Source organism: Eptatretus burgeri, chromosome 10 (assembly GCF_056783735.1).
Source record: "Eptatretus burgeri isolate ZD-2024b chromosome 10, Ebu_testis_v1, whole genome shotgun sequence".
NCBI lineage: Eukaryota > Metazoa > Chordata > Myxini > Myxiniformes > Myxinidae > Eptatretus > Eptatretus burgeri.
In genome coordinates, this window is record NC_140970.1 from 11,062,085 (window position 1) to 11,087,080 (window position 24,996).

Sequence of the window (24,996 nt, forward strand, 5' to 3'; positions counted from 1 at the left end):
GCTAGAACTTATGGCCAGCGTATGTGGAACGTGTGTCATACGCAGAGTACGTCGAGAATTTTTCAACATGCTCAAAAATTTCGACGTATGCCAGCGTGCTCTCAACGTATACAAAACTTACCCATAACGTATTCAACGTGTGCCAGCTTGGTTTGGCAAATTTTTCATACGTCGGCATACGCTGGCTAAAACGTCAAGGGATGACAGTGGCTTCACACTTCGATGTCTCGTGCGGTTACGATTTGAATCGTCGAGCCGCAGCCTATGAATAGCCTACACACCATGTGATCCGTCGGCGATGCGCTGCCGCGCTATGCATAAGTTAGACTATCGTTGGGCATAGGTTGTGAACGCCGACAACACGCTCAGCATTCGTTGGTATAAGTTATCGATGTGATTAAAACGTTCTGTGTACGTTACTAATACGTTATGCATATGTCCAACACGTTATTATACGCCCAAAACTTTTTTAAAAACATCAATAGTTCAGCGTACGCCAGCATTTTACATATATTTTGAGACCTTGCCATACGCTGGCTAAAACGTCAAGGTGTGACAGGGCCTTTACTGCCCACAGTCGCATCCATCGGCAATTGAACCAATCGACATAGTTGAAAACGACATGTCATCCATCATCATAGTACTGTATATTGAAAAATGACCCCAGTGTGGGGGTGACGGTCATCTCTATAATACCACAAGTTCTCAATGTTCAGTTCAGGTAACCGCGAAACAGTCCAAACTAACCGTTTAGATTGAAATAGTTCACAGAGATACACTAGGATAATACAACGAATGACATAATTAATAAATATGTATTGTTCATTTAGTACCCGGATTAACACATCAGAATCACCAGTAAGTGCTATACGTGGTATTCCGGTCCGTCCACTCTCTGGGGACATTTCACTTCCGGTTGTAGAAAAAAAAAAAAAAACGAAAAAATATGCTCAGCTCTCGGAGATTATGATAATCCTGTAGATTATAATGCAACTTTCAGAATGAAAATTGGTCAAGTATTTATAGATATTGAGGTTTGAAAAATCGTTAGAGATAGAAAATTCATTAATTATAATTATTAATTCCACAGAAGTTTCGTGACACTGCACAAAGTAACATGTCAGGTATGAAAAAACATTTTGTATGCCAAATTCATTAATTATGGAATGTACTCATTGATACATTAATCAGAAAGCCCGAAGCATGTAGCATAATTTATCACTTATCCCCTCATCTGGGATCCGTGGCCTCGCCCCACAGCCTGCAGCCCTATGTCCGCCGGTGATTATGTTAGATATCGGCACGATCGAGAGGAGCCTGCAAATTATCCCTGCTGATGCACTGAATTGATGAAATCGTTCGGCCAGAATATTCGTTGTCAAGATGTTGCGTGATTAAATCACCATTACAGTTACTCAAATTTATACCACCGACATACTTCTTAACAATCACCTTTGCCCCAGAAACCAGTCAATCTGAACCACGCTGGCCACTGCTCAGATGCCATGACCAGACGACTGCGCAGTTCTACTGCGCAGTTTGGTTAAAGATGACTCGGCATTTTGGCGCGCGCGCACGAAATTATATTTTGAAAATAAATGCCGACATTTATATTTCGGGTTTTGAAAATTTTTCACCTTCGGCGGAAAATGTATAAATATAAAAGGCTAAAAATGTGTTTTATATTTATATTTCATTTCTCCTTCATTCCTTCTTTGCGAATCGCATCGGCGTTTTTGGCCATCTTCCAGATCACGTGACGATCAAACAGGAAGGAAATTCAAAAATCTGTCCGGTTAGATACAAGATAATATTTTTTACTATCATAATCAAGAAACAGTTGCCGAATATCTTGTAGAATGGCAGACTAGATAGGTTTTGAAAATGGCGATTTTTATAACTTACGTGACCTCGTCCCTGACCTTGAACCCGGACAAAAGTTGTATCGTTGTGCAACACTCATCGACCTCTACCCACATACTAAGTTCCATCAAGATCGGAAAGAAAAATTGACGGACGTACAGACATTAGGTCTGGCTTTATTAGGTCATCTCGGTAGAGATGACCTAAAAGTGAAGATGCTGGTTTTTTGGGGGGGGGATTAACCTCACTTGGAGTAACTGCCGAAATCTATCAATCTGGATTCTTCCTGATATCTTTGTTCTTTGCTCCTTTCACATTTCTTTCTACTATTTCACAATTTTTCATATTCATTCTTATTCTTGTGTCTCTTTTACTCTATTTCTCTTTCTTTATCTATCTGTCAAGGAGAAGTGAATTCTTGCAGAAATTTTTCTGTAAGTCTCACTTGGCTGCACCTGGATGGGTTTGAGGGTTGTGGAGTAGCGGCTGAAACCTGAATCCTATCTTGGTTCCTCCTGATGACTCCATCTTTGCTCTTTACTTATTCGGGCTCCTTCTGATGACTCCGATGCCGTATTTAGTCTTCCGTTTGATTGTGGAATATTCTGATCACTCCTCGTAGCAAAAATTTAAAATACCAAGGCAAGAAATCTAGAAGAGCTTTAATAAAAAATAAAAATAAAAATAAAACATAAGCAACTACACCATTAGAAAGTTCATAAAACAGGATACCCCGCACAGTGTTACTTCCATTTCAATAAAATAATGATTTTGACAACGATTAAAAAAAAAATAAAATAAAATAAAATAAAAAAAATCAGAACTTTAGTGTTATTGAAGTAGTCCAGAAGCAGTCCCGAACACGACCTTTATACACCACCCCATTGCACCTTTATTAGTCCTCGGACTTAGTACGAAGCGGGTACTTATGGATTTGGTCTCTATTTTTGTGTGCCTGCGTGCGACCACAACCATAGCTCGGACATGTATGGACCGATTTTATTCGTACTTGGCACAATGACAACGCATGATGGTATACAAATGTGAGTCATTTTTTTTTTGTGATGCGATCAAAGATGGCCGACTGGTGGCCATTTTAGCTGTAAAAAAAAAAAAACAACAAAAACAAAACTGTCGAAGACATCCTCAACCATTTCTCGGACTTGTATTTACCAATGTTGTTCAAACTTGCTACACAGATAATGAACGATGGCTTACATAGGCAAGCCATTTTTTTTCGAGATCAGATTCAAGATGGCCGACCAACGGCCATTTTAGTTGTAAAAAACCCGATGTTGAAACGTCCTCAACCATTTCTCGGACAAGCATTTACCGATCTTGTTCAAACTTGGCACAAAGATAAAGAATCATAGCTTACATAAGCAAGTCAATTTCTTTCGAGATCAGATCCAATATGGCTGACTGGTGGCCATTTTGTTACTTAAATGTGTCCCCAACCATTTCTCCAAAATGCATGGTCTGATTTTGTTCAAACTTGGCACAAGCACACAGTACACGATGGCATACACCTTTGTTTTGTCATCTGATCAAAGATGGCCGACTGGTAGAGTGGTGGCCATTTTAGTTGTACATTAATATGGGCTCGCCCTTCAACTCCGATCAGCAGAATTAGTAAAACAATGGGGGCTATGACATTTTATGGCTTTTTTTTTGCTTGTTTAAATTGTAATCCTGCAAAACTGGATATTCTTGGATGTATTTGGAAGGTGATTTGTTTTCCACAGTCTTTAAGTGTTCTGCATGCCTCAATTTTGACATGCTTAAAGAGAGAAAGTTTCCTGGTTGGAACTATTTTCAATCTTGTTTGACTGCCAGGCAGGCAGGCAGGCAGAGTAAAAATATTATCTTACCCCTCTCTGCATATTTGCAATTGGGATGAATTCTGAAGCAAAGTAGGTTAAAATGAAAGACTCATCTTCCTATTCATGTTCCAATTTGTGTTCAAAATAAAACATTAAATTTAAATAAGTTGTTCCTCAATCATAAACTGATAAGATGGACAGACAGACAGACAGATGGACATGAACCAATTGCTTAACCGTGCTATTTGCTTTGCTTGCGCGGGGTAAAAAATGCACAAACCCCATCGGAGTGCATTGCGGGGTGAGGAGGTTTGGTGGGGGGGGGGAATTATCCTCAATTTCCCTGCTAACTGTGGAGATAAAAGGGATGTCATAAGATGGCGTCGCTGGCGATCACTGTTCCACACTTACCTTAGAGTCGTCTAGTCCAGGTTTGATTACCATTAACCGTCAGATTAGTGCTTCACGGCCGCTGCATTACAGGGTGTGCCATCCCTCTGATGGATGTCAAGATGGGGACCCATCTCCTAGCATGAGTTTATGGACATTAAAGATCTCCCTGTGTCTTTTCCAAAGAGCAGGTGAGTTATTGCCAGCACCCTGAACAAATTCCTGCCACCTTTAGTCAAACGTCAGAGGTGGCTGGCGAGCCAGTTCGTAAGAGCCTTGGGCCAAAAACTACTTTCCACCAACCCCAAAAGGAGGTGGGAATAATTGGGGCAATTGAAGTGGTAGTAGTAGTCGTCGTCATTGTATGGATTAGTTGCAGTACCTCAGGTACACAGATCAGTTTGAAAATCATTGCTTTCGAGTCAACTCAAAGAGTTTGAAATGGATTGTGCAAGAAAAGGAAAGAATACCTGCAGAAGCTGATTCAATAGTTGAATGCTGCTCGAAGACAGCCATGATGGAAGCTCGTATTTTCCACGCTGAAAGTACAAACATTGATTTTATTATTAATTTGATGAGCCACGCAAGCTTCTGTTGATACATCTGCATCAATGAAAGCATACTTTTATGATCAAAAGCTTTATAATGAAATAAATATTAAAACAACTTCCAATGCATATAAATAATTTGCCCTGAACCCTTAGTCAATGGTAATAAAGTGTCGTTTATTTCATTGGTAACCTTTCGCTTTGAAAAACCATGTTCGTGTTACATCATTCGCTCGTGAAAAAAACATGTTTGTGCAACATCCCGTTTTACTTGTGCCTGCAACCTACTTCGGTGTGCGATTCTACGAGCTTCAAAAATCGTTCTTTACAGTATTATGATAGCACATTTGGCAGGCTGATGGCACCTGTATTTTCCTGTACAAAACCATCACGTTCTCGTCATCAAAAGGCAAAAACCCACAGAGGAGCGCGTACAGCAGAACACCCATGCTCCACAAGTCAGCCTGCAAAACAAGCAACATACACTGAACCGTATAAAACTAATTGGAATTTGAGCCATGGAGTTAGGAGGGAAGGAAAAAAAACAAAAAAAACAACATACATTCAATCAGCAATGTACTTGTAAAAAAAACAAACGTGTAGTATGGAGAAAACAATTTTTTCATCAGAAACAGAGTCCTCACCTCCGAGCCAATGTAAGCCTTCCCTCGAATGAGCTCTGGGGCAGCGTAGGCTGGACTTCCGCAGCATGTTTGTAAACGACACTCCAACCCTCCCTGTCAAGTGAGAAAGTCACGTGTCAAAAAAACAAAAAAAACCCCATTAATAACCAATCAATCAAGATGCATTCACTGCACAATAAATTGCAAAATTAGACTGGTAACTAAAGCATGGAATACACAAAAACGGCACTCGGTAGAGAACATACCGACGCCGTGCTGAACAGTTTACATTTTGTATCCCATCGATAGGATGGATCTGCACCCAGACCTGAACCAAAATCGACTAGGCTTGTTCTTGTTACCTATCCAACTCATCCACCAAGTTTGGTCATAACCCATTCATAACTTTTTGAGACATCATGTGATATATCGTTTTTGGCCCTGTCTTTCAATCGTGAAGAATCAATGGAGAAATTGTAGTGTTCGATCCAGATCCGGATCTGGATCCTCACCAAAATCGAATCAATTAGTCTTTATCACACACCCAACCTATCCACCAAGTTTCATGTAAATCTATCTATAACTTTTTGAGATATCCTGCTCACAGACAAACGGACAGGCAGCAAGGGGTGAAAACACAACTGCTGTCCACCTTTGGTGGCGGAGGGAAAATGCGACGTTACATAAATAATTGTAACTTATAACACCATATGTGTGGCAGGTTAACTTTTTTGGCTTGCAGCATGCTCACCGAGCTGTCAGTTTGTGTCCGAATCTGTATCCTTTCATATCTCATCGAATACACAATCCTGATGGTTGCGGACAGTGTAATATCCACACATTTTGAACTAATTAAAATCAGCAATCATACATTCTAGAATAGAATTTAACAAATTGATGCCAAAAAAAAAAAGAAGAAAAAAAGCCATGACGGCATTTGCAAAAGATGGGCAATGAACATTGATGCTGTCTTCTGCACCAGCAAAGACTATTCCTTTTCATCGTGAAGTCGTCGTAAATGGTCAGGGCTATATTTTGCCAAATCTCCATTCAATACCTTGGGCTTGGCGCAAAGGCCAAAGTCGATGAGCTTGAGGTTGTGGTTTTCATCGATCAAAAGGTTTTCCTAGCAGAATAAAAATAATGGAGAGATTAAAAAATATATATAGAAATAATAATAAAGGAGACATAATCTGGTGTGTTCCTCAACCCTGTTCATCTCACAAACAGAAATGTTAAGAAAATATTTAATTAAAAAAAAAAAAATAATGTGCCATGAGACATTTGCTTGTGCTGCCACTGTTTAAAGTTGATAAATGCAGATGTGGTAGAAGGAAAAGGGGAGAAGCAGCGTGTTGAGGGTCGTAGAAAGAAATTAAACTGACTGGTTTGAGGTCTCGATGAGCGAATCCCTGCCCGTGGACATACGCAACAGCAGAGACAATTTGGCGGAAAAACACCCTTGCCTCACACTCTTCCAAACGGTCCTTTGAGACGATGTAGTCGAAGAGCTCACCGCCAGGGCAATACTGCGAAACACAATCGCAAAATTATTTCGAACAACGCAAGTGAAAACATCAAAGCACATTGTTCTGAATACAGTGCATACAACCCTCTTGAGTTTCACACCTCAAGCACCATGAATATCCTCTTTGGTGTTTCTATGACCTGATACAACGTGCACACGTGTTGGTGACTGAGGTTCATCATGGCAGCAATCTCAGTCTGGACTCGCGGCAAGTCCTCCTGTAAGGTGAATGGAAAGATTACAGTTGCCGCACAATAAGCAGGTGGAAGAGGAGGAAAGGAAGGCCTTCATAGCTCATACACACACAAAAAAAAATAGGTTGAAATGTCATGAAATGACCCAGTACATAAAGAAAATCAAGCCAGCATGACAGAAAAAGAAAGATGAGGAACAAGAGAAATAGTGGGACCCTCCAGTGAAGTATTCCGTCATCTATCAAAGACTGATACTTAAACAGTCATCCTATCTGACACGTTTTCTGTACTATTCCACAACTCCTTCTCCGGCGACTGTTATCCCAGGTTGTTGGTGTCATGTTTTCTGAGGAGTTTGTAGACAGTGTAGTGAGTGTGACTAGAGTGAGTGAAAGGTTGATGATGGTGAGAATTGTGATCGGAAATCTCTTGGTGAACGTCATCTCGGGATATGCCCCGCAGGTCGGTCGAAGCGATGAAGAGAAGAACATGTTCTGGTGTGCGATGGAGAAGTTGATGGAAAATGTGAAAGATGAGGAAGTTGTTGTGGTTGGAGGAGACTTGAATGGACATGTGGGAAGGAGTCCAGACGGTTTTGAGGGAGTCCATGGGGGTTATGGATATGGTGTGAGAAATGGAGAAGGTGAAAGGATCTTTGAGTTTGCTGATGGAGCTGATTTGTTGCTCTGTAATACTCAATTCCAGAAAGCGAATAATAAGCTTATTACATACACGTCAGGTGGGTTGACGACAACCATTGACTACCTGATGGTGCGTCAGCGAGATAGGGGAAACCTCCGGGACACAAAGGTGATCCCAGGGGAGGAGACTGTTTCGCAGCACCACCTGGTTGTCTGCGATATAAGGGTGAAAGGTGCGCGGAGAATTTTGCGGGTGAAGTACCAACCGAGGATGAAGGTGTGGAGGTTGAAAGAGGCGACAGTGAAGGAAGCATTAAGAGAGAGGCTGAGTATGGTTGAAGATGATGTGGTTGAGCTTGAAAGTGGTTGGATGTCAATGAAAGAGAGTCTATTGGGAGCCGTTGGTGAGGTATGTGGATGGACAAAAGGACCACCGAGGCACTCAGAAACATGGTGGTGGGGTGATGAAGTTGGAAAGACGATTGAAGAGAAGAGGAAGAAGTTCAAGGAATGGCAAAAGGCAAAGGATACGGTGGAAGAAGAGGCAGCACATGAAAGTTATAAGGAAGCCAAGAAGGCTGCAATGAAAGAGGTTGCAAAGGCGCAGGAGACCCATAGGAAAAAGTTTGGAGAACGCTTGGATTCGGAGGAGGGTAAGAGAGCGGTATTCAGGATTGCAAAGCAGATAGCGAGAGAGAGGTTTGATGTGACGGGGGTGAGTTGCTTGAAGGATAAAGTGGGATAAATCGTTGTGGACTCAGATGGAATTAAAGGAAGATGGAAGAGATATCTGGAAAGGCTGTTGAATGTAGAAAATGAATGGGATAGCAACATCGAGAGTAACCCGGTTTTAGGACCAGCAGAGAAGATAACGGAGAAGGAAGTTGAGGAAGCTGTAAGAGCAATGAAGAGTAGAAAAGCAGGAGGGCCGACGGGAGTTGTGGGAGATATGTTAAAGGCAGCGGGAAGTTGGGGTGTGAAGAGAATGACAGAGATCTGTAATCTGGTGGTGAAAGAAGGCCGCATTCCAGTGGATTGGGAACCGAGTACCCTCGTCCCTCTGTACAAGGCGAAAGGTGACCCTGTGGACTGTGGCTCCTATAGAGCAATAAAGTTATTGGAGCATGGAATGAAGGTATTGGAAAGGGTGTTGGAGAAGAGGATAAGGAAGAAGGTAAAGATTGACGAAATGCAGTTTGGATTTATGCCAGGAAGAGGAACGACAGATGCAATTTTTATTGTAAGGCAGTTGCAGGAGAAGTACGTGGAGAAGAGGAAGAACTTGTTTTTTGGGTTTGTTGATCTAGAGAAAGCATTTGATAGGGTTCCACGTGAAGTTATGACATGGGCATTGAGGAAGTTAGGAGTGGAGGAATGGTTGATCAGAGTAGTGATGGCCATGTACGAGAGAGCACGCACAGCTGTAAGGACGAAGGATGGGAACAGTGGTGAGTTTGAGGTGAGGGTAGGAGTGCACCAGGGGTCGGTACTAAGTCCACTTCTATTTGTAGTTGTGATGGAGGTGCGGGCTCGGAGGGTAAAGGAGGGTTTACCGTGGGAGCTTCTGTATGCAGATCATCTGGTGTTGATTGCAGAGAGTATGGATGGACCGAAGGAGAAGATGAACAAGTGGAAGGAATGTATGGAGGCAAAAGGTTTGAAGGTGAATATCGGAAAGACGAAGGTGATGGCAAGTGGTAAAGCATGTGGTGAGGTGGAAAGGACTGGGAAGTGGCCGTGTGCTGTGTGCAGGAAGGGTGTCGGAGTGAACTCCGTTCAGTGTACAATGTGGGCTGAATGGGTTCATCGAAAATGTAGTGGGGTGAGAGGGTCATTAACCAGTGTGGCAGCGACATTCAAGTGTAAGGTGTGCAGAGGGAGCAGTAGATGAAGGAATTGTTGAGTTGGATCTTGGAGATGGTGTGAAGCTGGAAGGGGGTGAAAACATTTTGCTATCTTGGAGACATGCTGAATGGAGAAGGTGGAACAGCATCTTCGACGGTTGCTAGAGTGAGATGTGCATGGAAGAAGTTTCGGGAACTGAGTGGCGTGCTGACGAAGAGGGGAGTGTCGTTGAAGCTGAACGGAAAGGTGTATGCTACATGTGTGAGGAGTACAATGATTTATGGGAGTGAGACATGGGTACTGAACATGGAGCAGCAACAAAGGCTGGAAAGGGTGGAAATGCGAATGGTTCGGTGGATGTGTGGAGTATCGTTGAGAGAGAGGAAGACAAATGATGACTTGCGGAAGATGATGGGAATAGAGTCTGTGATGGAGGTTGTGAAGAGAAACAGGTTGAGATGGTTGGGTCATGTGTTGAGGAAGGATGAAAGTGACTGGGTGAGAGGAGTGTTGGAAATGAGTGTAGTCGGAAGTAGAGGACGGGGAAGACCGAGAAAAACTTGGCTAAATGTGGTGGAAGAGGAAATGTGGGCAAGGGGATTAAGAAGGGGAGATGCAGAAAACAGGGTAAAGTGGAGAAGATTGTCATGGGGCCCGCAAGGCTAACCCCTGCTTTAGCGGGGAAAATGTCCTTTAAATGCGTGTGTGTGTGTGTGTGTGTGTGTGTGTGTGTGTGTGTGTGTGTGTGTGTGTGTGTGTGTGTGTGTGTGTGTGTGTGTGTGTGTGTGTGTGTGTGTGTGTGTGTGTGTGTGTGTGTGTGTGTGTGTGTGTGTGTGTGTGTGTGTGTGTGTGCGTGTGTGTGTGTGTGTGTGTGTATCCGAAAACATGGACCAACTTTTATCCTCTCATTCAAACTCTCTCTTCCTCAAATGTGGTGACTTCAATTGTCATCATGCCAGTTGGTTGGGTGTGGGTACCTCTCTCACCTGCCATGGCACTTCAGCAAAAGACTTCTGCGACTCATTGGGACTGAGTCATTCGGTCAACTTCCCTACCCGGATCTCAACCAATGGTACTGCATCTCTTCTGGATCTGATTTTGACCAATTTCCCTGAAAATATCTGCTGTTCTTCCGTCTCTCCAATCGGGTCTTCTGACCACATGCTTGTCAAAGTGGACATCTCTCTGGCTGTTATCAGAGAACCACCTCAGTGCCGTAGAGTCTGGCATTTCACTCAAGCTGACTGGCAGGGTCTCCAAGCAGCCCTCAAACTTATAGACTAGTCTCCTATCGCTACTTTCACCAACATCACCTCATCCTGGGAATTCTTTCAAAGAAACTTGCTCTCCCTCATGCACAGATTTATCCCCTCTCATCTTCAGTCGTCCTTCCCTTCCTCCCGCCCTTGGTTCACTGAAGCCTGTGGCGAGGCAGTTGTCCTGAAACAACTTGTCTTTGCCTCATGGAAAGCAAACCCAACTGAGGGTAATCTCACTTCCTTCCATAAAGCTTGGAACAAGTGTGTGCCTACCCTCAGGAGAGCCAGAAAACAACATCTTTCTAATCTCAAGTTTGAACTCTCAAACCTCTCACCCTCCTCAAAATCCTGGTGGCGTTGAATCAAATCTGTTTCTGGTGTATGTTCCCCCTCCATCTCCTCCCTTACCTCAAATGGCTGCACTGCTGATACCGCACGTGAAAAGGCTGAATGCCTCAACTCTGTGTTTGCATCTAAATCTTGTGTCCGAAACCCATCGCTCTCTGTACCCACCTGACCCAGACACACCCAGCTGTCCCTGGACTCTGTGTCCTTTTCTTCTGCCAAAGTGGAGATTGCTGTTAAACCTCGACTCAGGTTCTGCAACCGGTCCAGACGGCATCAGCCCACGTGTCCTAAAAACCAGCTCCTCCGTCTCTCTCTGCTCTCTCTCTCTCTCTCTCTCTGCTCTCTCTCCCTCTCTGCTCTCTCTGTGTTCTATTCACCCTCTCATTTGCTCAAGGTCATCTGCCATCTGCTTGGAAATCAGCAAACATTACCGCTCTGCGTAAAAACGGTGCGAAAACAGATCCCTGCAACTCCAGACCAATCAGCCTTATCCCTTATCATCAGTAAGGTTATGGAATCCATCATTGCTTCAGACATTAAATCCTTCCTCTTCTCCAATGGCTTGATTTCTGATCATCAATTTGGTTTCAGATCAGATCACTCGACCCTGGATATGCTGCTTCTGCTCTCCCAACAATGGATGGAGGTCCTCAATGCCAGACATGAAGTTAGAGCCATATCCCAACATATTGCATGCTTTGGATATGGTCTGGCACCCTACCCTGCTCACCAAAATCTCTTTCGATGGTATCCAAGGCCATCTCCACTAATGGCTCACAAACTTCCTCTCCTGTTTCAGCCAAAGCGTAGCCCAAAATAGAGTTCTCTCATCCCCTCTTCCTGTCCAGGCTGGAGTTCCTTAAGGCAGCGTTCTGGGCCCTGTTCTATTTCTGATTTTCATCAATGATCTCTCCGACTCTCTGGAAAATCCTCTTTTTCTCTTTACTGATGACTCCACCCTCTGCTGTACCATCAGTCATCCCTCAGACCAGCAAGCAGCAGCTTCTTCACCCTCCACAAATCTGGAAGAAAAAAAAAAAAATCACAAACTGGTCCAACACATGGAACATGTCTTTCAATCCTGACAAATCTCAGTCTCACTATGTCTCTCCGAAAGAACCGTTTGGAACACCCCCACCCCATCTACTTTCTCAAAAATTCTCTTGAAGAAGTCCTTTCATTCAAGCTTCTGGGTCTCACTATCTGCCATGATCTTTCCTGGGAAAGCCACATTTTTAACCTGGCCTCCAAAGCCAGTCGCCAACTGGGCATCCTCCATCGTGCAAAGTCCTTCCTTGGCCAACCTGAACTTCTGATCACATGCAAAGCTTTGGTCCGCAGCCTGATGGAGTACTGCTCTCCCCTCTGGGCTGGTGCTCCCAACTCTCACCTTTCTCGGCCCAACACTGTGGAAAACAAGGCAATTTAGATCATTGGTAGCACTTGCGGTGAGGCTGAGTCTTTGGGTCTGTCTCTCTCTATAGGCAGATTGGTGATCTTTGTCTTCTACCATCTCCTTGTCGGCCTCACCCCCCCCCCCCCTGCTGTCTGTCCCGCCCATATTTCTGCAAGGTGTTCAAGGTCTGCCAACAAAATCAAGAATCACTCATCACCTTCATTCTTTCATTCCTCTTTTTTCTCCAACTTTGGAACAAACTCCCACACACTCTTCAATCCCACCTTTCCGTTCAAGTCTTCAAAATAGCTGTTCACCACAATCTCTTATCTTACCCCATCCAAAACCATGATCTTTTCTATCCCCGTTAATCCATCCCAAACCCACCTCCTTCAAATTCCACGCTTTCCTTTCTGAAAGTCCCTGTAGTTTCCATCTTGTTTACCCCACCCCATCCCTCTCCCTTCCCCAGATGATCTCATGTGTCTATTCCCTACTGTTTTGTGCTTCCCTCTCCCGTCCCCCTCGTTATATGTTATGTGTGTTTGCTCTTATACAAGCCTTGACATTGAATCTAAAAAATAAAATAAAATCAGGAAAATCGAATTAAAAATAAATAAATAAATAAATAAATAAATACATTTCCTAAATTTTGGCTTAGGCCGACGAAATCGCCAAACTAACTTTTTAAAGTGGGGGATGAGGGGTGAATGCACTATGTAGATGTCATCAAACTGTTTGTTACTAAGTCTTCACCCCAAGTTCTTCTTTTTCCATGATCTTCACAGCAACTTTTTCTCCTGTCAGCTTGTGCTGTGCCAGCTTCACTTTGGCAAAGCCACCTGCAGAAGCACCAGGAAAGGCAAAAGCCAATCAGCATGTGTCAAAGAGGAAACCAACAACACCACAACATAGACAAGAACGGCACTCGGTGGAGCGCATAGTTTCGGCCCTCATACTCATCCTGAACATAATACCATCGTTTACTGAACATGTAACTATTATGGCCCATCAACCCATATAATGCACGCACCCTATACCATCATATATACATTGTCATTATCCATAGCTTTATTGATCGATTATTAGGATATTTAATGACCACTATCATGCACACGAAGGCTAAATTGCATCAATGAAGATAAATGTGAAAAAAGTTCAAACTATATTCCCCATGCATAGTCGATCATACGTATTAAGTTTCGCATCGATCTGTTCAGCAGTTCTGGATAAGATTTTTTTAAGTTTCTTTTTTCAATCCAACATGACCACATGACCAATGACATCATAAATTTAATTCTTTACTCACATCAGGTTGTAAATCAGATATATGAAGTTTCAGATTTTTCGGATAAGGATTTTGATTCAACCAATTATGGCTGGAATACCACTTCACCGATGACGTCATCACTTAATATACCCCATGGGGAGTTGACTTATGCCAAGTTTCCATTTTTTGCGTTGAGCAGTTTTGGAGAAGAATATGTTCAAATTTTTCCCTTTAATCCAATATGGCTGCCATACCCTGTGACCTATGACATCAGAGTTATCAATGAAATATTCTCCATGGGGAGTCTGTCTTATTTTTAAAGTTTTGTATTGATCAGACACGCAGTTGCAGGAAAGAAAAAACAAACAAACATTTTTTAAAGAAAAACTATATAGATGTGGACATGCACACAGACAGACGGATGTTACAATAGTCTTGCACCCCTTCGGGGAAATACTATAAAAATTGCAATTAAGCCTTTAAATGACAAGGTAAACTACTCTTGTCTATGGAAATCTAAGGCTTGTGGAAGAGCTAGAAAACAGAACAGAAGGAAGAGAGTGGAAATGGGTGGGGGAGGGGGGCACCAACAGTGGGGTCGAGGGACACAATAAAGGGAGTCAGGGGGAAGAATGTGAGAGTAGGAAGTGGGGAGTGGGGAGTGGGAAAGGAGGTCACAGGGGATGAATAAGCTGGATGGAAACTCAAACACAGCAAGCATACTGAAAGAAGAGGAAGGGGGGAAATTAGGGATGAAAGAGCAGTTGAACAAATAAGTGGAAAGGAGAGTGGAAAAACCACTATAACATTGATATGAAGGGGTGGGGTTGTGGACGGTTAATGAGGATTAAAAAAAAAAAAAAAAATATACATATATATATATATATATATATATATATATATATATATATATATATATATATATATATATATATATATATATATATATATATATATATATATATATATATATATATATGCACATATCAACCATATGTTTGGGGGAAGACTTGAGGAGGAAGTGAACAGCCATCTTGAAGCACTGGAGGGAATTATGAGGTTTAACAGACTGAGGAACTTGTTGATAAGCCCTGGTCAGTTCTGCTCAAACACACCTGCAGCACAGAGATGGCCAATCAATCTTCTGGGAGCGACCCAGAGATCCCTCACATCTAAGATGTTGTGCTCTTGCCTTAGTGGAGCCAGAACCAGGCAGTCTTCCAGAATGTGTTTTGTTGCGTGTGGAGTGGCCTGGCAGAAGTTGCAACTGTAGTCAGTGGGGTCATCAAGTCGATGTTTGTACCGTAAATGATGTGGGTGGTGTCCACAGCGGAGGCATGGAAGGGGAACATGATCATACCTGGGGAGTAATTTCCGTGTCACCGATGGGTGGGGGTTTCGTGCCCAGGATACTTTTTGGGTCCAGACTGTTACTTGCGTTTATAGTGACGTGGGTTATTTGGAGTGGTTATTGTTCGGTGGGGGGAATGTTTCAAAGGATGCCGTTGTCGTGCATTTGTGGTGTAGTTCTGGGTCTGTGGGTGGTTGGACATGGAGGTTGGTTGGTCTGAGGTCTCATTGGTTGGTCTGAGGCCCAGGATGAGCTGGTGCAGTCAATGACTGATCCAATGTCCTGTTTGTATGTTAATGATGTTATTTTTTTCTGGTGTCTGAAGTCAGTGCCTGATTGTCTATTGAGAGCACCAAGAGTGCTCAGCCAGAGTGTGCATGTTTTTTTAACATCTGTGATGTGATCTGAGAATGAGGCACCAGCTCTCGCAAACAGAATAGTCATGGGGTTTGCTCCTTGTACCTGTATAATCCGTGAGCGCAAGCTGCCGATGCATGGATATGTGGCTCATTTTCCTGATGCCGATTCTTCTCACCAGGTGCTGTTATGGGGATCTCATTGTGTAACCAACTTCCTCAGTCTGTTCAATCTCACTCTCCCATCCCAGGTTTCCCCTTTTGCTGTTGACCACCTCCTCAGGTCATCTTCAATCATTAATCATGATGTACCCTCATAAACCCACTCATTCCTTTGCAGTGTCATTGTGTTTTCCACATTCTCTCTCACCCACATTTTTGTTTTCATTCCCATTTCACCCCGTTTACCCTTTCTCTATTTTCTGTGTTTGAGCTTGTATCCCACTCCCCCCCTCCTGTGTCCTCCTACCCCCTCCTTGCTCCCATTCTTATTACAAGTGTCCCCCTGTTGTGTCCCTCTCCCCTGCTTCTGGTGTGTTTAGAACCTTCCACAAACTATGTTCCGTTCTTTTCCATTCTGTGTTCCAGCTCGATAAACCACAGGCACGTATGATTACCTTTTTAAACAGTCGCTACTGCTGTTTAACAGTAAACAGAAAGAGAAGAAACTCAAGGTGTGTTCAGTTACCAAGCAGCTAGCAGGCACTTGCCAAGCCAGCCATTCCTTATCAACTGTTTCAAACGGAGTGCTTGCTTGAATGATTAAGCCACTTGAAGAGCGCTCTCCAGGAAACTTGGGAACTGAACACACCCCCGACATTCTTGAGGCCCGAGCCTAGATCTACTGCAATCTATATACCCCAAAGATAACAACATAACCCTTCCTGCAGCTCCCACAGGGAACATGTGGCTTACCATGGCGTGATTCCAAAGCCGTTTCTAAGAACAAAAGTCACAACAATAACAAGAAGGGCACTCGGTGGAGCGCATACCTCCACCACGTAATGCCTGATCCACGAGAACATATCGGGCCCAATACATTTTTAAAATATCATGCTGTATATCATTTTTGGCCCTATCTCTCAATGTTGAAGAATCATTTTAAAAATTAAATAATTATCGTATCCAGATCCGGATTCAGATCTTCACCAAAATTGAATCAATTCTTCCTTGTACACACCAAACCTGTCCACCAAATTTCATCTGGATACGTCCACGACTTTTTGAGATATCCCGCACACAAACAGACAAGAAACAAACAAGAAGACGATGCCATGCAGAGCACGAGACTTGCAAAATCCAATAAAACAAATTTGACCTCAAAAATAATTGGTGGTTGAGTTCAATGACAAAATGTGCAACTCCTCTTCAAATTTCAAGTGAATCGGATTAAAATTGACAATTTCAGAAATTCGGCCTATGTTGACCTTTTGGCCGATGTGGACCGCCAAAATAATTAGTGGTTGAATTCAGTGATCTGACCTGCAAATGCTCTTCAAATTTCAAGTCAATGAGATGAAAATTGAGGATTTTATAAATACTACCTTAGTTGTTGACCTTGGGACTATGTTGACCTTTTGGTCTGCGTTGACCTCGAAAATAATTGGTGGCTGAATTCAGTGACCTGAAAAAAAAATCCTCTTCAAATTTCAAATGAAATGGTTGAAAAATGAGGATTTTAGAAATACCACCTAAGTTGTTGACTTTTGACCTCAAAAACAATAGGCTTCTTCCTTACGACAAACTCCACCATGTGGTGAAGTTTCGTGAAGATCGGTTTTAAATCGTGACCTGTCTGTGACAAACAGAGAGACAGACAGACAGAATAACAAAATCGACGAACCAATATACTTGAAAAATCTTCCATTTTGCAATTAATAAACAAACAGACAGAGAGGGGTGAAAACATAACCTCCTTCACATTCAGTGGTGGAGGTAATAATAACACGAGTCCCCCTATTACTCCTGCAGTGAGAAGGTGCATAAGTAAAATGAAATCAGACAAACAGGGAAAAATCAAAAACGAAAACACTCACCTGTTCCAATTGTTTCCCAAACATCATAGTCCTTCAAAAGTTCTTCGTACTCCTCCAGCCCCATTTCAGCTGGGAAGGAAACCAATATAGCAATATCATAGTCAAGTGCAGGTCAGTTCAACAGGCTGGAAATAGAGAAAACTCTGGAGAAACAGGGGGAAAGCCAGGAGACAAGCAAAGAAGAAAAAAAAATCAAGGATAAATACTAAAGGGGGAGCACTCGGGAGAGTGCAAAAACCTCCGCCGCCAATACTGCTGGGTCACTCAAGTGAACCTTATATCTTGTTCATTAAATATGTCAACAGTGCTGACAGTTATAGTTCTTTTCTCCAACATTTTTTTTTGGGGGGGGGAGTTGGAAATCATTTAAAACATGTAGAAATGCAAAAATAAAAATAAAAATAAAATTTAAAAAAAAGTTGCAAAAAATGTTTTTTTCTCTAACAATTTTTTTTTTGGGGGGGTTGGAAATCACTTAAAACGTATGGGGGGAGGGGGGGTTGGAAATCACTGAAAACATGTAGAAATGCAAAAAAAAAATTTTTTTCACAATTTTTTTTTTGGGGGGGGGGACAAAGTTCAAAATCTAATGGCATGATCCTTGAACCATACCTAACCCCCCCCCCCACCAAGTTTCGTCGAAATCCGTTGATGAGTTTTTCCATAATACTGTTCACAAACAAACAAACAAACAAACAAACAAACAAACAAACAAACAGAAAGGGGTGAAAACAGTAACCTCCGATCTTCGATGGTGGAGGTTAACAAAGAAATAGAACTTGGGGAGGAAGAGGTGAAGTATCAGAGGGAAAGGAAGGACTAAACAGCAGGAGTGATTGAGAACGTGAAAGGTAAGAGATATTATCAACGATTGATGTTAAAAGAAATATCTCAATCTGGCACCCCCCTCGAACTGTCCACTCCCAGCTCGCACCCCCATTGAGATGTCCACTCTCAGCTCACACCCCCCTCGAACTGTTCACTCTCAGCTCGCACCCCCATCGAACAGCACCCCCTCGAACTGTTCACTCTCAGCTCGCACCCCCATCGAACAGCACCCCCTCGAACTGTCCACTATCAGCTCGCACCCCCATTGATCGAACTGTCCACTCTCAGCTCGGACCCCCATATAATTGTCCACTCTCAGCTCGCAGCCACATCGAGATGTTCGCTCGCAGCCACATCGAGATGTCCACTCTCAGCTCGCAGCCACATCGAGATGTCCACTCTCAGCTCGCAGCCACATCGAGATGTCCACTCTCAGCTCGCAGCCACATCGAGATGTCCACTCTCAGCTCGCAGCCACATCGAGATGTCCACTCTCAGCTCGCAGCCACATCGAGATGTTCACTCTCAGCTCGCAGCCACATCGAGATGTTCACTCTCAGCTCGCAGCCACATCGAGATGTTCACTCTCAGCTCGCAGCCACATCGAGATGTTCACTCTCAGCTCGCAGCCACATCGAGATGTTCACTCTCAGCTCGCAGCCACATCGAGATGTCCACTCTCAGCTCGCACCCCCATCTAACTGTCCACCCTCAGCTCGCACCCCCATACAACTGTCCACCCTCAGCTCGCACCCCCATACAACTGTCCACCCTCAGCTCGCACCTCCATACAACTGTCCACCCTCAGCTCGCAGCCCCATACAACTGTCCACCCTCAGCTCGCACCTCCATACAACTGTCCACCCTCAGCTCGCAGCCCCATACAACTGTCCACCCTCAGCTCGCACCCCCATACAACTGTCCACCCTCAGCTCGCACCTCCATACAACTGTCCACTCTCAGCTCGCACCCCCATCGAGATATCCACTCTCAGCTCGCATCCCCATCGATCTGTCCACTCTCAGCTCGCACCCCCATCCAACAGTACCCCCCTCGAACTGTCCACCCTCAGCTCGCACCCCCATACAACTGTCCACCCTCAGCTCGCACCTCCATACAACTGTCCACCCTCAGCTCGCACCCCCATACAACTGTCCACCCTCAGCTCGCACCTCCATACAACTGTCCACCCTCAGCTCGCACCCCCATACAACTGTCCACCCTCAGCTCGCACCCCCATACAACTGTCCACCCTCAGCTCGCACCCCCATACAACTGTCCACCCTCAGCTCGCACCCCCATACAACTGTCCACCCTCAGCTCGCACCCCCATACAACTGTCCACCCTCAGCTCGCACCCCCATACAACTGTCCACCCTCAGCTCGCACCCCCATACAACTGTCCACCCTCAGCTCGCACCTCCATACAACTGTCCACCCTCAGCTCGCACCCCCATACAACTGTCCACCCTCAGCTCGCACCCCCATACAACTGTCCACTCAGGTCGCAGTATCCAAAAACACCTCCAATGGAATTCAGCTCACGATCGGGAAGAGATGAGAAAAAAAATCAAACAAGAGATTCTGGACAATTAATGGAGAACAACGGAGGAGAAAAAAAAATTGGTGGTGAAGGCGCAATGAAGGAGGATATCCTGAAGGGAGGGGGAGATCTGTCCCCGAGAAGAGGAGGGAAAATATCTCGGGGGTTGGGCCTTGGGAAGGAGGCGAGAAGAGAGATAATTCGAGGGAGGAGGAAAGAGAGAGGATCTCAATGGGGGGGGGGGAGCAGTTTCAGTGAAAAACAGAAGAGCCAAGGGGGGTACGAAAATTGGGGGGGGCGGAATCTGGCGACGACGACAAGAAGGGGGATCCCTTGGGGCCGAACGGGGAACAAATGAAGGCATTTGAATGAAGAACATCCTCGGAGCTCGGGTGATGTTATTGATATTTCCAAGACATGAATGAGTCAAGAGCAAACTTCCACAAACACCCCAAACAAACACCCCAAACAAACACCCCATATCTCGATATCACAACTCACCAGGTAAGTTTGCGGAACCGAACACGAAAAATTCAAATCCGGCGAACTCAAACGGCCCAATCAACAATCTCGCTACTGACCAATCAGCAGGTTTAGCCACTCACCAATCAGCGCCCACGCAATTGACCAATCGGCGTAGAGAAGAGAAAGCAAGTTGTTGTGGTTGTTTTTCGGTGACTGAAAAGGTCATTACTGAAGAGGAAAATTTAAAATAACACCTGATATAAGATATTGAGAGCACAAGTGAAAATAAAATTATTATAAAGTTGAAAAGAGAAACACCTTCTGTTGTGAGTTTTGCACCATTAAATACAACAAGGACAAATGTGTCCAACAGCCGCGTCCTTTAGGTTTTGGAAGAAGAAGAAGAAGAAGAAGAAGAAGAAGAGGAAGCGAGGAAGCGAGGAAGCGGATTGGAACAACAACAACAACAACAACAACAACAACAACAACAACAACAACAACAACAACAACAACAACAACAACAACAACAACAACAACAACAACAACAACAACAACAACAACAACAACAACAACAACAACAACAACAACAACAACAACAACAACAACAACAACAACAACAACAACAACGAGCTCTCTTCGAGCCAGCCTTCTCAACGCGAAGCGGATTTAAAAAACGGGAGGGGGCAACGCGACGCGTCACACACAGCGAGACCCAGCTCGCTCGGACCTGCCGGCATCCTTGTTTGGAACCAGACTTCAAAACCCTTTGTAAAATGTCCAATGCACGTTTATTGTTAAAACGTCGGACGTTCAAAAGTTATACGAACAAAACCCGTCAATGTTTCTTATTTTTCGAAATTAAAAACACGAAGAAATTTGTCTTTATTTATATATTAAACGCCACTTTATACTTTATACTTTATTAATTAATTGTAATGTGTCCGAGATTATTGTGGCATCTCGTTCTTAGAATGTTGGCAACACCTCATAAGAGTATTGGGGAGTCGGGGGGGGGAGGGGTAATATGTCACGAGACTAACCATTACCCCCCCCCCACGCCCCCTTGGATATCCTTCCCGGTCTCGGTGACATGTTCGATAACCTTGTGAACGTTCACATCACACCAAAGGACTCTGGCTGTGACTGTGTCAGGGTCATTGTGACTCAGACCAATTAATGCATGGAATGGTCCACCTGGAAAGGTCCACCTGGCAGCAGAAACAGTCGGTCGGTTTTCAACTGTAACTTCAATTAGGTAGGTCCCTACAGATATTGGGGGTGGACGGTGCATGGACATTGGCAGGACTATTGAGGTAGATTAGGCATCGATGGATGATTACATACTTGTATGATTATATGCAGTGAATGTTTCTGTGAGAGGGTGTCCTCAAAATGTGAATGTGCTGTCGGTGTTTGTTCATTCCTCATGAAGAACGCTTCTTCCACCTAACCCCCCCCCCGCCCACAAACAAAAAAACACCACAAAATAATTTGTATTTGTATTTTTTTTTTTTTTGAAAATTATTTCTTGGAAAACTTAAGTATGGACCTCCTGAGTCTACCCTGAACATTATTGGTGCCGATCAGCCGAAGGGTCTCGTATTCCCTGGCCATAAAGACGTATGTACAGACACACTTTTGCTTTTATTTATTTTATTTTTAAAGATTAAATGCACAAAGGATTAGGTCAGAGCACCACGATTAATTTATTCACTTGTTCCTTGGGAAAGGAATTTAGGAGAGGATCACAATTTGGAATTGGGAAAGGAATTTAGATTGGGATCAGGATTTCGAATTGGGAAAGGACTGAGGATAGAAGAGGAATTTTGAATTGGGAAAGGAATTTGAAAAGGAATTTAGGTTGGGATAGGAATTGGGAAAGGAATTTAAGTTGAGATTAGAATTTGGAATTGGGAAAGGAATTTAAGTTGGGATCAGAATTTGGAATTTGGAAAGGAATTTAGAATAGAATATTAATTTTGAATTGGGAAAGGAATTTTAGTTGAGCTCAGAATTTTGAATTGGGAAAAGACTTTAAGTTGGGATCAGAATTTGGAATTGGGAAAGGAATTTAGTTTGGGACAAGAATTTTTAATTGGGAAAGGAATTTAGATTGGGATGGAGTTTGGAATTGGGAAATTAATTTAGGTTGTGATGGGAATTTTGAATTTGGAAAGGAATTTAGATTGGGACAGGAATTTGGAATTGGGAAAGCAAATTAGGTTGTGATGGGAATTTTGAATTGGGAAATGAATTTAGTTTGTGACAGGAATTTTGAATTGGTAACAGGAATTTATATTGGGAGAGGAATTTGAACTGGGAAAGGAATTTAGGTTAGGATAGGAATTTTGAATTAGAAAAGGAATTTAGTTTGGGATTGGCATTTTTAATTGGGAAATGAATTTCGGTTGAGACAGGAATTTGGAATTGCGAAAAGAATTTAAGTTGTGATGGGAATTTTGAATTGGGAAAGGAATTTAGATTGGGACAGGAATTTGGAATTGGGAAAGGAATATGGAATTGGATCTGGCCGTTTGTGTTAATTGTGTAATCTTTGTTAAAGTCACTTTGTAACGTTACTGTCCACAGACGAATCCAGGTGGACAAGACAACCAGCTGAGCATCCTCGACAAAGTATGGCACACTCCATAATGCAACTCTCGAGAGTGACAGTTTATAGCTGGGTCGAGATTCAAACCCAGGTGAGACAGCTCAATGTCGAGTGTGCATACCTTTTGGCTGCCAGTGCCAGCCCTACATTATAATACTGTACCTGTTATTAGATACAATACAACAATATCCAAAGGTTCTTAGTAATGCAGATTATCATCTCTAGGTGGCGCTCGCGGATAAACACAAGACAAAAGTGTCTCTGAAACAAGAAACTAACGTTAAACGAAAAATTCTTCAACTAAAACGGAATTAATTTGTTTCTTCCACTCAGTTTATTGATTCATTCTCCTACCCTCCCCTCCTCTGCCCTCCTCTCCCTTCCTCTCCCATCACCCCCCCCCCCAAAAAAATCCTGTCTTTCCCACAACACCCAACCATTCTCTTCTCACCTTCATCTTGATTTTCTTACAAAACCCATGAGTACCACGAAATTAACTTTTGAACATGTAAATACCTTTTTATTTTATTTTGGGTTATTTTTCCAACTTGTCTTCATCTCTTCAATCTGCTCCTCCCATCAACCTCAAAACTACTGCAATCAACAGTCATTGTTATTTTCACTTTCAAATCGCCAAAGTGACGACCACTAAAAGGGTTTCTAACATATCAATAAAACTCACCAAATGACCATAAAACTCTGATGGCTGTTTTGTCGTATCAGGTTCAAGCGAAGAGATACAAACAAGAAAGATTAGATCCTGTGTCATGTGCAGTTATAATGGATGTGCCAACAACAAAGTACTGCAACCTGATCATAAAATGCCTGGTGAAAAATACTCGAGAATCTTGTACAGCTATTACGAAGGTAAGATCTCATAATGGCTGGCAGGATGGCCTCGACCGAGAGGGATACACACTCGCCTCTAAGCTGTCTTGCCTGGGTTCAAATCCCGGCCCAGCTATAAACTGTCATCCCGGTGTTTCACAGGCAGGGTGATTCATTATTGTGTGTGCCATCCCTCGGATGGACGTTAAACTGGCCGTCCCATCTGCCTGCATCAGTTGGTAGATGTTAAACATCCCACTGTGTTCTTCAAGAAGAGTTGGTGAGCTATCGCCGGTACCCTGAACAAATTACAAATTCCTGCCCTTTCTTCCTGGGTTGAAGTGAAGACCCAACCCCGATTGGAACCCCAGCCATAGAAACTGCTTCGGAGCACCGACGCTCTGTACACAAAATGACACATGATCTGATCTAAGATACTGTATCATAAGCACCTCATTAGTTCAAAGACTTAAACTGAAGGTTCTCATGATGATGCTGAGATCATAAGTTCAAATCCCATATCAAATATCAGTTTGTCCATTCAAATGTCTCCATGAATATTCCATTGCCATTTCAGACAGATGTAATAAAAATGGGACCATTGCATCTGCAGCTTATCTGGGCCCTGGCCTAACGTTGTAACTCAAATTTGGTAGAATTCTGACTGGTGGGTTTGGTTATGAAGATTTTTGAAGGAATTTACATGATTTTCCAAAAATTGTACTAAGTCCGCCATTTTGACACACTTTCGGTCATGTGATCAGCATGACCTCTGCAATTTAACATCACGACCCTGTCCTAATGTTGTAACCCAAATTTGGTAGCATTCTGACAGGTGGGACTGGTGAAGAAGATTTTTAAAGGAATTAATGCGATTTTCCCAAAACTTGACGAAGTCGGCCATTTTGACACACTTCCGGTCACGTGATCCACATGACTTCCATAATGTTGTAACCCAAATTTGTTTGGATTCTAACAGGTGGGTCGAGAGAAGAAGATTTTGGAAGGGATTTGCATGACTGCCATTTTGACACACTTCTAGTTATGTGATCAGCACGGCCTCTGCAATTTAACATCAGGACTCTATCCAAATGTTGTAACCCAAATTTGGTAGCATTCTCTGTGGTGGGTCTGGAGGAGAAGATTTTTGAAAGAATTTACACGATTTTCCAAAAAATTGACTAAGCCGGCCATCTTCACACACTTCTAGTCAAGTGATTGGTATGACCTTCGCAATTTAACATCCCGAC

The 24,996-nt window shown here is 43.3% G+C and overlaps 1 protein-coding gene across 6 annotated transcripts in view; it reads right to left on the reverse strand.

Moving 5' to 3' along the window:
* The window catches only part of MELK (maternal embryonic leucine zipper kinase), an 81,198-nt gene extending 60,730 nt beyond the window's left edge, over positions 1 to 20,468 (reverse strand). For 3 of the 6 annotated variants that reach the window (XM_085897054.1, XM_085897053.1, XM_085897049.1), the window contains exons 1-9: positions 20,344 to 20,464; positions 17,472 to 17,540; positions 13,215 to 13,300; positions 6,877 to 6,993; positions 6,633 to 6,776; positions 6,305 to 6,373; positions 5,269 to 5,361; positions 4,990 to 5,088; positions 4,547 to 4,615 (exon numbers count right to left, since the gene is read on the reverse strand). In XM_085897054.1, coding sequence (XP_085753180.1) covers positions 4,547 to 4,615; positions 4,990 to 5,088; positions 5,269 to 5,361; positions 6,305 to 6,373; positions 6,633 to 6,776; positions 6,877 to 6,993; positions 13,215 to 13,300; positions 17,472 to 17,535 — 741 coding nt within the window. In that variant the 5' untranslated portion in view covers positions 17,536 to 17,540; positions 20,344 to 20,464. Of the gene's footprint in view, positions 1 to 4,546; positions 4,616 to 4,989; positions 5,089 to 5,268; positions 5,362 to 6,304; positions 6,374 to 6,632; positions 6,777 to 6,876; positions 6,994 to 13,142; positions 13,163 to 13,214; positions 13,301 to 17,471; positions 17,615 to 19,781; positions 19,989 to 20,343 lie in introns of those variants that run through there. The other 3 variants (XM_085897050.1, XM_085897052.1, XM_085897055.1) reach the window with 3 other exon arrangements.
* Positions 20,469 to 24,996: the final 4,528 nt, after the last annotated feature.